Source organism: Syngnathus floridae, chromosome 11 (genome assembly GCF_059516105.1).
Source record: "Syngnathus floridae isolate MCC-2025c chromosome 11, RoL_Sflo_1.0, whole genome shotgun sequence".
Classification (NCBI taxonomy): Eukaryota; Metazoa; Chordata; class Actinopteri; order Syngnathiformes; family Syngnathidae; genus Syngnathus; species Syngnathus floridae.
Window position 1 is genome coordinate 5123940 of NC_142423.1, and position 13406 is coordinate 5137345.

A 13406-nucleotide genomic window follows, 5' to 3' on the forward strand; every position below is an offset into this window, starting at 1 on the left:
TTCTGTGTGTTTGTGTGTTGTGTGAAAAGAGATAGAAAGAAACGATTTGCACAATTCAAAATGTCCTTCACTTGCCATATTGAGATTAAATTCATTACGATAAAAGAAAATTAAAATAATCCAATCGTTCAAAAGAAGTGCTTTCAAACTAGGCCAGAAAAAAACTGTTTATGTTTGAACTTTTCATCATCTTGGCAGCCATTTCCTCTCAAAAGACCCGCACAGATTGTGCCCGCAGGGAAAAATGGATGCTTGCGCGTGCATGGTACTAATAAACTTCATTCAAGTCGCCACGGCACAAAAATTGCAGTTGCATTAAGTCTCAAAACTTCTAATTTTATTTGAGATGGGTTTGCTGAAGTGTCAAAATGAAAGGAGGAGGAGGAGGAGGGGGGGTTCTGTTTCATTTCTGCACCATAAAGATGAATAACAATGAGGCAAACACTGAGACAGAGCCACATGATTAGAGAAGATGAAGAGAAACAAAGCACCACAGAAAAAGAGCCAGGCTGCTTCTCAGAGAGAGGATGGCAATCACGGACGTGTCTTTTCATTTTAAACAAGGGACAAAAAGAAATGGGGTGCAGTATTACATAACAATTCGACAACCATTCGCATAAAAGGTAACTGTTGCTTAGTATTATCATTCATTAAATTAGCTACAGTCTGTGGACTAATTTATTGACAAGTCTCGAGAGAGTGAAACAAATGAGAGGTGAAGAGGTCAACCTTTTGCGGAAGTCGGAGCACGCGTGATTATTTGAGCAAAGCTCTGGAGAGGATGGAAGAGGGAGAGGGTCAGGGGGGCCAAAGTGAGCGGGGAGATGTTGAGTCCGTCGGCACACACGAGAGCTCTGGTGTTTGATGAAGATGGAAGGAAGCTCTTTGCTTCAAAGACTTCATCTCTCCAAACACGTCTAACAACGTCGTCATCCTCTCCTTTGTCTTAAGGGGCTCAAATAATACAAAGCTCAGAGTTCACCGAGTCGATACGCAATCGTCACACCACAAAATTACCGATATCATACCATTTGATACGAAATGTTTTTTTGAGGTAACATTTATAGGCACACTGCAAAAATAGCTTCCTTTTGAAGTAAAAATAGAAATTGTTTGGGCAAATCATTTCCTCTTCTCAGACAAGGTTTGAACCAAAAAGGTGGTTGAATTGGGACAGACACAAGAAAAGGAAAAAAAAGATTGTTGAATATATTATTTTATTTTAACATCACCATCATTATAGTTTAACTTTTAATTTCCCCTTCATTCATTTAAAATGATCAGCTCTGAATGTACACATACTGCAAACTGTCAAAAAATATACAAATAAATGCAGGCTTGTGCTATAGTCTGGTCAAATGTATATAAAACAGTGGCAATGGAGAGAAAGAGAAAGAGAGACTGAAAGAAGGTGCAAGATAGCAAGAGTGAACGAGAGAGAGAGAGACCAGTAAAGACATGCACACCATAGGAACCTTGTGGAAATCTACAGACTTTTCTTTTTTCCCTTTTTCATCATGTGCAGCACAAAACACCTGCCGAGTATCAAATCAAAACAAACAAATGGTTGTTAATGGAACTGTTAGGCACATCATTGTTTTTATGGTTTTACATTTTATGGAAAAGTCTGGATTATTCTAAATGTAGAATATCAATCCAAATCAAACAGGGGGGAAATAATACAATAAAAAAAGAAGAGGAACCACCATTATGGTTGTAACTGAATATTGTTACATCAATTTATCAAATCTGCGTGCAAGTGTGTGTGTAGACAACCAGGGTTGACTTTGTAACATCTTGATGGGCACGGACACTTGAGGTGAATTATGTGTAGTGGCCATGATAGGGTGGCTGCTGTCCAATCAGATGCTCAGGTCTCTGGGGTTGTCCTTGTAGGTCTTCTTGGGCTCCGGGAGCAGCGGTCTGGTGGAGCGACTGTTGTCACTTTCCAACGCGCTGTAGTACTCTCTCACCTTAGCCGCCACAAAGTTGTCGTCATCCTCTTCGTCCTCAGAGTCTTCACGTCTGGGGCTTCGGATAGGGGAGATGTCTCGTCCGAGGCTGCGCGTTCGGTACGGTTCTGGGGTAGATTCTCTGCTGGGGTAGTTTCTGTCCCGGTCCCTGTTGGCCCTCTCGGGCGATCGTCCCCTCAGGAGCGAGCTGTACCGGTTGTAAGCCAAGTCGGAGTCGGGCGTGCGTACTCTGGGCAGGGAGCCGTTCCCGAAGGTGTCTCTCTGGTTGCGGGAAATGTCCCTCAGCAGGCTGTCCCCGCCGAAGGCTCTCTCCATGGTGGAAGCTCTGGTCAGGAGACTGTCGTTCATAAAGGGACGCTCCTCCCCGGCCACCCTGTTGAGACGGACCAGGGCGGGGGCCTCGCGCAGGACGCTGTCCTCAAAAGTGAGGCTCGGTTCAGTAAACCTCGACGGCGCCTTCGGTACCGCCTCGACGACGGCGGGCTTCTCGTTGCCGCGCTGCCTCGCTCCTTGCGGGGAGCCGTATCTGCGGTAGGGGTCGGCGGAGCGACCCTGGCGTCTGTTGGGGGAGAGCTGCCGAGAGCGTTGGGGCGATTTGTAGGGGGGAGGTGAACGGTACGGCGAGCGTCGAGGAGAGCGGTACGGTGAGCGTCGAGGCGAGCGGTAAGGCGAGCGTCGAGGTGAGCGGTAAGGCGAGCGTCGAGGTGAGCGGTGACGATGGTGGTGCCTGTCGGGGGAGCGCCCGTGGCGGTGTCCCCCGTGACGGCCGTCCAGGGCGTTCTCTGCACTGCGCGAGCGTTTGTACCCCTTGTCAGGAGAGCGGTGGCGGCTGCGGTGGCGCCCGCTGGAATGGTGGCGCTGCTCGGATTTTCCCTTTCCATCCTTCTTCTTCTTCAACAGATTGATCTTTCCGGGAGATTTTGTCCTTTTGTGTTTACCTGTGCTGGTTTTCTTATGAGGAGAGCGACGGCGGTGACGTGAACGGTGCTTGCCAGTGCCCGATGAGTGATGGGTCGTCTCCTTCTTGGTCCGAGATGAGCTTTGGGGTTCCGGGTTGTAGCTTTGCTCCGACGGCTCATTGAAGGGCACGGAGCTCACTTCCGCAGCGTTTTGTAACCCTGAGGCTGCGCTGCTGTCGATTGGGGTGCCGTCTGCAACACAGTGCGACATTCAGACCGGGCCGGACCGGGATGGTCAAACATGCTTGCAACCAACAGCTCGTGACGACCATGCTGAATGAAAGCCATTCGAATGAAGTTACCGGCAAGGATGGCGAGCTGTTAAATGGCAAAGCGGCAGCTTGACAGAAAGGATAGAAAAGCAGCTGACACGTTCAAATCAAAAAGCACCGGCACATCTGTGAAGCCAACGTTAGTAAGTACAAACCTGCTCGGGGGTCTATTTGGGTCACCTCGGAAAACTCACATGGCCGACTGGTGGACACCAGTACCAGTTTGTTGCTTGTTGATGACTCAGCTTGTCTTCAGCCATTAGCCATGCTCTGACATGCACTATCATGATACCAAAGACGCTATTCAAAGCAAGTTGAAAGTCTGAAAACGCAACTTCAAGAACCTAATGATTGAGATGGCATGGTTAACCCGTTACCTCTGTCCAAGGTACAAAAACATGTTCTCACGAGAATAAGGAGGACGTCCTTTGAGATGTCATCACTGTATTGACAACATGCAAAGTGAGCTAAAATAAATGAGCTAATAATTCACAACATTTTACATTACTTTTTTCAGCAACCCAAACATGCCTAGTTCCTTGCAGTCAATTTCTTTTTACATAAAATCCTTCACAATTCTTGTGAGAACAGGTTTCCTTTGCCCAAAACATATTATTGATTGTATGGAGGTAAAACTTCTGTATTCGGCACCGACGTAAAAGGCTTCGAGTGCAGCGTGACCATATCAAAAAACGTGGCGGCCGTGCTGGCAATATGGAGGATGGCGCTCGAGCACAGGCAGGTGATGCCACAGCACATACGCACACATATCAGGAAGTGGGGGGGGGGGTCACTGGAGCGCTGTTACAAACCGTGGTTTGATTTTGGAGGACAGAGGCCTCCCCCATCTTGTCATTTCTCAAACATGCAGTGAGATGGGGAGCCACCACCCCTGAAGGAAGACAACAGCCCAGCGCAATACCACACCAAGGAGGATAGAAACAGATAAAAGACAAAGAGAAGTGGTTTTAGATCACTCTGAAGGAAAACAGAAGAAACTGAAAGAAAGGAGCATTATTGTCGGTAGTGATTTTCAATGGAAAAAAATGTTTTATTTCACCACTGAGTCATTCAGTTTAAAGAGACAGTCCAGGAAGTTGCCCAAACCCTTCAGTGGATACCAGAATTTACAGAGAAAAGGCCCGCCAATAAGTTCACACATAACCCCCTCCCTCTCCACACACAGACACACACACACACACACACACACACACACACACACACACACACACACACACACACACACACACACGCACACACACACACACACACACACAAAGCCACAAGCAAATATTTGGACATACAAGCAGCAAAGACGCCACTCCTCTGCAAAAAAAGTGACACTCGCACACACCCACAGCGACAGCATATGAAGCAGTTATACATCACTGACACGGAATCAACAGAAAGCAAGGCTGTCAAAGATTGTGCCGATGAAAAATATCAAAATAAAAAAAAAAAATACAAGGTCACATGATGCCATAGTTGTGCACGGAAAGACGAGCACATTTGTAGCGCAAATCAAATCACATGTCAAGACAGGCAAAGGTAGCGAAAGCCAACAAAAACAAAAAAAACAAACTGTACATTGAACATGACTATCAATCAAGACTGCTCAAACAATTTGAAAAAAAAAAACTTCCATAAATATTATGGAAAATAGACAAAAGGAAAAGATCCAATTTACACTGTTGACAGATTCATGCAGAAATAGACTTTTATCCATTTATACGTGGTTTTGCTTCATGGCTCTGTACACACAACAAAAATACTTGTAAAAATGCCTCTATCTGTTTATCTCTGTACAAAACGCTATATAGTGGGAGTAAGTTACTTTTCAATGTGGATGGGTGGAGTTCCTATCGTCACAGCTTTTCAATGATATTAACAGTGGGTGCAAAAAGATGGAATTTGTGAGAGTCATGTCAAGCATGGATGCGAGGTTCGCTCTTTAGCCTTGCACTTGGAATCCTTAGTTCAGTAGCTTACATTCACCTTCAATAAATATCATAAATATTTTATTGTGACACGTCCCGACAAAAGCTGTGTTTAAGAGTAACTCCCATTTTATTACGGGATGCAAGTATGTTGTTGTTTTTTCTTTCTCTTCAAGCTCAGTTAGGGTTTGCTGAGGAGCCACCACAAAAAAACATATGTTTCATCATAAGCTAATTGAAATCCTGTAAACAGTTTGTCTGGTCACAGACCCCACCACCGATGTGTAAAGTCCCAGCAGAGAGTTTCTGCTTGAAGGTGAAAGGTGACAGTGGAATGACATGGAAAGTGGGTGACAGCAGGGCGGGCGACAACAAATCCCAAAGCGCAATGCAAGCGTGACCTCCACCAGAAAGACACCAGACAACACCAACCCTGTCACTCCCTGGGAGGAGGGGGAAGGGGCTGTCCCATGAGGTGGGCGAAGGATCCCAGGGAGGCGGATTGAGTTCTCTTCCCCTCAACCCACCACCGTCCGCCGGCTTAGGGTGTGAAGATGGGGGAAAATGGAATGTTTTCATAGATTGACCCACCATATTCGGGGACCGAGCCATCGCCCCTCTTGAGCACCAGATGAACACGTCGCCCTCCGCTCTTAATGAGCTCGATGGCTCGGGAGTGCTTCATGCCCTTGGTGCTCTCTCCGTTGATTTCCAAGATTTCATCACCGACCTGGGCGAGTGGATGAGAAAACGAGTGAGTGGGAGGTGATGCGGTGTGACAAGGCGGCGAGGTGTGAATCAGAGGAAGAGGAGGCAGCGACGGAATCACCAGGAGAGCGGCTGGAGAATACGCAAGAATAAAGTCGACAAGAAAGATGTGTCGACGGTGGGAAGTGCAAACCGGTGGAAAAACACTGAGGCTATAACAAGCAATCATCTAAACAGGTTTTGATTTTCTCTCCGGAAAACGGTCGTTTTAAGGAAGCTAATGTGATGCGGCGAGAGGAGCATGTGAAAAAAAGGGTCATAAAAACATAAGATAACACTTGCTTCCTGCCAACTTCCTTCCCATGCCCTTATCTCACAAGGCTAAAAGGCTCGGGGGAATTCCTCAGAGGCACAATATGGAATGGTGTTGTTTCTGTGCCTCAACGCAAAATAAATCTTGAATCAGATTAACGTACCGTACATTCAAAATCCAACAAGCAAGAACGGAATTGAAATAAAACCTTCCACATCTCGTTTGAAATTCAAGATAGCAGCTACAGGTCGTAGGAGACCAGTTATTAAATATATAAGAATATTTTCTGAGGCTTGAGCCATCAAATGACAGCATGAATTGAATTTGGACGCCGCGCTCACACAGGAAGTGTTCAGTGGAGCCGAGTTTGCTGTAATTGGACGGACGCAACGCTACGCACAAGTAATTATATTCACGAATAACTGTCATCGCATGGCTGGAAAATTGATCAAGCCATTTCAGTAACCTTTTGATGACCGACATCAATTCATCATTGCTAGCAAATATGGTATCTTTGCGCTTGTTGTGATTATTTGTGCTTTGTATGACAATTCATACCCTCATTTTCCCGTTGCGGACGGCTGCTCCATCTTCAGCTAGCCTCAGTACGTATAGGTCCATGTTGTACTCCCTGCCGCCCCGCAGACTGAAGCCAAAGCCTTTGCTATCCCGCTCTAGGTCCGCTGAGTAAAACTCTGAATCCTAATGGAGGCAGAGCAAGACAAGAAAGAGGGGAAAAACAAAGTTGCATCAAGGTCACTTTTGTGAATCAGATACAAAGGCACGTGTCTTGTTGTTGTTTTTTTCAGGTGGGCTCCAATTTCAGCTGCACGAAACAAAGAGCAGCCTCCGTCGGGTCACACCTGTACACACGCTGCACGAGTGTGTACGTGTATACATCAGATGTAAGGATTCTGAATAATTGATGCGCCGAGCGAGTTCAAGGTGGAGCGCGCGAGTGGCGTCGCAGTGCAACACAAGGACAGCCCGCCAGCTCCTCTCGTCCTCACACCATTGTAATCTTCTCTGCCGAGCGATCAATGCTATCTGGAGGAGCCATCTCCACATAGCGCCGCATTAATTCAGCAGGGGACACGGCAGAGTGAGAAGTTACGTTGAAAGCATGCAGGATTTTCTTAATGCCCGAATCAAATGAAAATAAATCAAATGTGAAAATGCTGCCTGGAGAAATACATCAGTAAATAAAAAAAATGCAGCTTGCTCGTCCTTGAGTCGGGAAGTTGAGGGATTAGTCGACCCACTGTGGGTTGGAGGACAAATGAGTTGTGTGGCTTCCATGCACGGCAGGAATGTGATGCATGGAGTGGACACTACGTTGCGTCAAAATGGATGGACGGACAGACGGACAGTTAGGTGGCTAAAATTTTTTTTTACCTGGGCTGACACTTGCGTTGGAAGTTGCGGGGGAGGCGCTTGAGGGGCTTTAAAGTCAAATGACTCCTGTTTTGGTTTGGTATTGTTTCTGAAACAGAAACACACATTTCTATTTACACCCAAAAAAAAAAATAATAATAATAATAATGAAACACCAAAATTGACGTTTACCTGGCTTCTGGTGCAGCCTGTTGCTGGGCTGTGTGAGTTGTGGTAATAGTAGCAATTTTCTCCGCGTTTGTCAATAAAGACGCATTTGATGACTCTGAAAGCGACAGGCGACGGCAATCATTAAAAAAAATCAAAATATATAATCAGTGTAAACTGTTAGAAAATGATTTTTTTTTCAAGCAATTGGCATCCAACATGGAAGCGAGTTCTCGATTCTTGTAAGCAAAGTAGTACAGCATGTGTTCATTTATTCTGTCGAACAGCATTTGATCTGCAAGAGGAACACGTCTCAGACTCCATCTCTTTCTGCCAAGCTGTGATTGATCAAACAACAAAACATGAACTCGTAGCCTTAGGAGACACGGACGTTCTTGCATATTCAGCCTGTTATTGTCGCACGGCTTCAATCAAAGCACGTTATCAGTGAAACTAAAAAAAACATGGGGCGCCACCATCATTATTCTGGCTCCAAGAACAATGTAATCTTTATCAGGTGTCTACAGGTAGCCTGTGATTGGAATTCTTCCCTGCTCCTCTCATTTCTTTCCTCGGCTTCAGTATTCATCTCCACATCACGACCCGTTGGTTGAACTTGTCACCACATCTAAAATGTATAAGGGAGGAGGATGAATGGTTCTGTTTGTTCTGTTCCTACTGAAACCGCCTGATTTACCATTTTCGGGCATGTACGGCAAAATCAGCCACACACTCATAAAATGGCCGTTTGTCTGTGTTCATCAATTTGTCCTCAACGCCACCTTCTGTGCTGCTGCCTCTTTCCATTTAGCTCTCCCTCAGCTGGCCTGCTGCTTTCCCTCCACAAATTAATTGAATATGCTCCCCCCCTCCATTTTGTCCGACTACATTTCATACTCTTAAAGCTGCCTCTTTTCAGATGTCCTCTACCTTGACAGCTTGGACAGAGTAAAATGAAATAGGAGAGTAAAAATGAGGAATGTGAGCAAAAAAGCCGGTTAGCGGTCACTGTGCACGAGAAGACGCTCCAAACCGGATAGTCATAAGTCCGTGTCGGTGAAAAACAATCCCAACCTCGCTTACCTCGATGGAGTCTCTCTGCCCTGCTATTTATTCACGTCAGAAAGTTAGAACAAAAAAAAGATCAGCCATGTGGAAACACCGACTAGAGAATTTAGACACACAAGGCACAATTTTCTCCCCGATCGTCTTTCTGTCTCGGTCTCCACATAAATACTAACTTTTCCACACTATTCCCCACTTTGTCTCCTTGGCAGAGCAATTTTGGCTCACTGTTCTCATGAGCGGGCCAAAAATCTTCACCCATTAGAAATGAGCTGGAAGTGAGTGAGTGGCGGGCGAGCAGACAAATAGCTCCAATTTCTATCCGCGCGCAGATTGACAGGGACTATTGGCTTCGCTGCGCACACAAACGCGCTCAAACAATATTTGTATAGCATGCCAGATTCAGCTGTCAGTGCAAAAGTGAAGAGAACAACACCAACAAAAACATCAACTTTCACCACAGATGAGAAATGCAGGAAGGATGAAGGTCATGTCCATCACATGCATTACGAGATGTTCTTCCAAAATTGCCGAGCGGCCGTTTCTACTCACCGTCTCCAGGAATGATGCGTAGTGTAACAGTATTCCCGGCTTCCTTGATGAGGTTGACAATGTCCGAGTGGGACTTGTTGGTGATGGAGCACGAGTTCACTGCCAGGATGCGATCTCCCACTTTCAGCTTCCCGCAGCGGTCGGCGGGGCTTCCCTCGATGATCCGTCCTATTTTGTGAGGCATGGCCACACAAGCATTGCCGGCTATCGTCACCAAAGACGTGACGTGATGCACATATAAAAGAGTGTGCGTGTGTGCATGTGCGTGTGTGTGTAGAATTATGGTGGAATTTGGGGGGGGGGGGGGGGGGGGGGGATAAGTGGGAAATAGGGAAGGGAGCAGAGACAGAGAATCAGAAGGTTAAGCGTTAATATCACCAGCAGCCAAAGGTAAAGCCAAAGTCACAGAAGAGCTGATCAGACAGCTAGCAAAGCAGACAGGAAAATGTACGTGCACTGCCAATAAATCTTTCCTATTGTAGTTTCCCTTATCGTCTATGAAACAAGTCACAAAACCAAAACATCTTCTTCGTGTCTTTGCATCAAAATTCGCAAATGTTTTTTTTTTTCATGAGTCTCTGCAGTGAAAATCTGATCTTGAACAAAAAACGGTGCTCTGTCTGCATCATAGTCTCACATACTCGATGCAGGTGACAAACATACATCTGAGGAGAAAAACTTTGCAGCTGCCTTAAGGGCTCACCCAGGTTTGACAGCTGTCACCGCGAGGTGCACTAACTCTACTCCATCGCGAAACTTGCTTTTCATCAATGCCACTTCAAGCACCATCTACGTTTTTAGCCTGTTAAACAACCCAACTTGGGTTGCAAAATGTCAAGTCGTGTCTACATAAAAAAGAAGCTGCATGTAAATTCAGGTTCAGAAAAATTTGCATCTGCAGGAACATTTTGCTTTTGTCCCCAACACCAGGTTTGCTCCCACAACTTTCCATTATATTTTACACGTCTTTCAAAATGAAATTAAGCTTTTCAACTGGCCAGTGAAAGGGAGCCTGTCTGCTTTGTGAGCCAAATATGAAGAGTTGTGCAGTTTCCATTCCACCCACACAGGGACAAGGTAAGCATGGAGAGGAGTAAAATACTTGAGTGGCGGAGACAGGAAATCACAGAATAGGGCCAAGAGTGTAATGCATACACAAAGATACAACTAGCTTACAAAAAAAAAGTTGAAAAGGTTCATGCAGCTTATAACAAGTAAAAGCTTGTCAAGGTAATAATTTATTCAGTAACAGTAGACAGTCCTGCTCATTATGTTGCCAGCAAGGAGCTACTTAAGTTGGGCTGAATAATACAGGTGTACAGCCCACTTTGCTCGTGATCAATTATGAAGGCCGTGTGTCAATAAAGCAGCAGTTGTAAGCAAAGAAAAGCTTTACAAGTTGGGACTAATACAAGACTGAAAGATGAAGATGAAACATTTTTTTGAGCCATGGTTGTATTTCTCTTGTTGGAACACCGTACGGTGGTGCTTTGGTGTTTTATGGATGACAACGGCCCATAAAGATAATAGGAAGATAAAAGACCCCAGTGATAAAGAAAAGCTGACAAGTGTGTTTCATATTTCATGTACCAAAAAAAAAAAAAAAAAGAATCAAGTGCACTTACCAAAGGTGGTGCCCGCCTCAGGACGGGAAACAGACGACACGATGACAAATCCAAAGCCTTCGTTCTCCCCGCGGCGGATCTCTACGTCATAAGGCTGCAAGGCGGAGGAGACGGGGATGCTGGAGTTCACGTTGGGAGGCTGCGATGAGGTGGTGGCCGCTGCGACGGCGGCGACGTTGGCGCTGCCCCCGGCCCCTCCGCCGCCTCCCCCGCTGCCGATGCCAGAGGTGGAGCCGCTGCCGGAGCTGACGGTGTTGAGGGAATTCTGACTGCCCTGTGGAGTTCGCTTTCCAATCTCCTCTGTCAGGCTGGGCGCCTGGGTGCTGCTGTGGTGGGACGAGGCGGGCGACGGAGGCACGTCTCCTTCGGCTTTAACTGCACATGACAGAAGAGGAAAAATGTGGATGGGTGAGGACACAGACGAGACGCTGATAACAAGATCAAGAGGTGGATGAGACAAACCAAAGGCAATCAGGCTGTGCACAGTTATGTAAGAGGTTCAAGTGAGTGGAAGATGAAATACATTGGAAGGGCACATTTTTTTTCAGCCATAAATCGGCATCGGCCTTAAAAAAAAGAAGAAAAAAATCAGTTACTATCGTAGCACAACTGATTTTAGCTGAAAGTTGGCCTCCAACAACCTCTCAACAACTAATCTGTTTTCAAAAAAAAAAGAAAAGAGTGCGCCTGCTTGATCTATCTTGACATTTCATTCCACATTTCATTTCCTGTGCAGCTACCAAAGGAGGGCATTTCATATTCTTTACGCTGGAAGGCAGCCGCTGTCATCAGGTCAAAAGTTGACCGGCCACTCCGTCATATTTATTGAGTTTTCTTTTTCGACGTTCCGGGTACCGGACCCTGGCACACATCTGGCCAATAAAAAAAAAAGACGTGCTACTTCCACTCTTCATGGTCTCAGAGAGCCAAAGTTGGACAATAATTTCCAGCTTCTCTATTGGATTTGTTACTTGGTTAGAGAAGAGAAGCAGGGCTCCATACCGGCGTAACTGGTTTTGCGTCGCACGGTGAGGTTGACATGGCCTTGCTTGGCCGCCTGCTGCATCAGTTGCACCACCAGCTGGTGCGACTTGCCCACCACGGCGGTGCCATCCACACATATGAGCTCATCGCCGGACCTCAGGCGTCCATCCTCATCTGCCGCGCCGTACTTCACGATATGGCCGATGTAGATCTGAAAGACAAACGGATGCTTTGGAACTCAACACTGATACAAGAAAATAAAAAAATAGCTATCATAGAAAGTGGGACACTTACTGGCTCTCCTTCCTCGTTCCCTCCAAGAATTCTGAAGCCAAACCCTGTGTCCTTCCTCCACAGGAAAATATCCTGCTCCTGGAAGTCTGGAACTGAATGAATCAACATATTTTCATCAGCAACACATAATTCAGCCAAGAGATGGATTTGACACCTGCGAGCTTAATACAAATGCAATATGAATCTCAAGAGGCTCCCCATAATAATAACAACAAAGACCGATATTGAGATGGCCATAAGGTAAGCAAGCAGTGCTCATGGAATTGCAAAGCAGCTCATTGTTAATTTAGATGAAAAGAAGTAGCCACCTCGGGGTGTGTACATCTTTGTGCGCTGTCAACTCTGCATAAATGCACAGCAAATGTAAAATTGTTCAATTTTATACACATAATGCTTGCAGCTGTGCAGATCTCTGCGCAAATGGGCAAGAAGATTTCCATGCCAAAGCCACCACGAGAGTGGAAGGCGACAGAAGGCTGAGGAGTCTGCTTACAATCCTTTGGACGACACCTAAAATCCCAGCGGAGGGCGACTATCTCTTTCAATCTATCACAACGCAACAGTGGAGGAGAGGCAGATTCTGACTAGCTTGATAAATGATCCACCACACAGGCGGTTCGGATCAGATTAGATTTTATGGTGATTGGTGAATATTTGCAGTTTATGGCTCACATACAGAATATGGTAGAAAAAATACTTCTCATATTTGTCAAAGAGCAAGTCAAACTTCAATAACAGACAATATTAATAATGTCAAAAAAGTTTCTATGTTGGCTTCAACCTTGACGTCAGGGGATAAATAAAAAAAGGTTTTCTTGGAGGGAACCTTGCGCTCAGAAATGTATTTGCCTCGGCGAATGTCTGAGCGTGACGGGATTTTCAGGCACCAAAGCTCAATGCAGCGTGAGGAAAGTGAGGATTTTAGCCCGCCGGTACATCCAGGTCAACTTCCATATGCAAGCTGCTTTTCTCAGGCGTCTCTGCTATCACCAATTTTCTTTTCCTCATCTTTTCTAAGCCCCACACTTTCTCCTGGGTTTTTCCCGTGGTTAATTGTCATCCTTTTTTCCTGATTCCTTCGTGGTCCTTTTTAAATTCTAAAATAGCATATTTTATATACCTTTTATATATTTATATTTTATAAATATTTTATATTTTTAAATTTCATATATTTTTTATAGA

General features: G+C 45.6%; 1 protein-coding gene across 5 annotated transcripts in view; it reads right to left on the minus strand.

Annotated features, from left to right (window-relative positions):
- Positions 1–1200: 1200 nt before the first annotated feature.
- The window catches only part of magi1b (membrane associated guanylate kinase, WW and PDZ domain containing 1b), a 62310-nt gene continuing 50104 nt past the window's right edge, over positions 1201–13406 (minus strand). For 4 of the 5 annotated variants that reach the window (XM_088388991.1, XM_088388988.1, XM_088388987.1 and 1 more), the window contains 9 exons: positions 12225–12316; positions 11949–12141; positions 10947–11321; positions 9322–9525; positions 7729–7822; positions 7558–7645; positions 6721–6864; positions 5733–5871; positions 1201–3124 (listed from right to left, as the gene is read on the minus strand). In XM_088388991.1, coding sequence (XP_088245117.1) covers positions 1863–3124; positions 5733–5871; positions 6721–6864; positions 7558–7645; positions 7729–7822; positions 9322–9525; positions 10947–11321; positions 11949–12141; positions 12225–12316 — 2591 coding nt within the window. In that variant the 3' untranslated portion in view covers positions 1201–1862. The remainder of the gene's footprint in view (positions 3125–5732; positions 5872–6720; positions 6865–7557; positions 7646–7728; positions 7823–9321; positions 9526–10946; positions 11322–11948; positions 12142–12224; positions 12317–13406) is intronic. The other variant, XM_088388989.1, reaches the window with a different exon arrangement.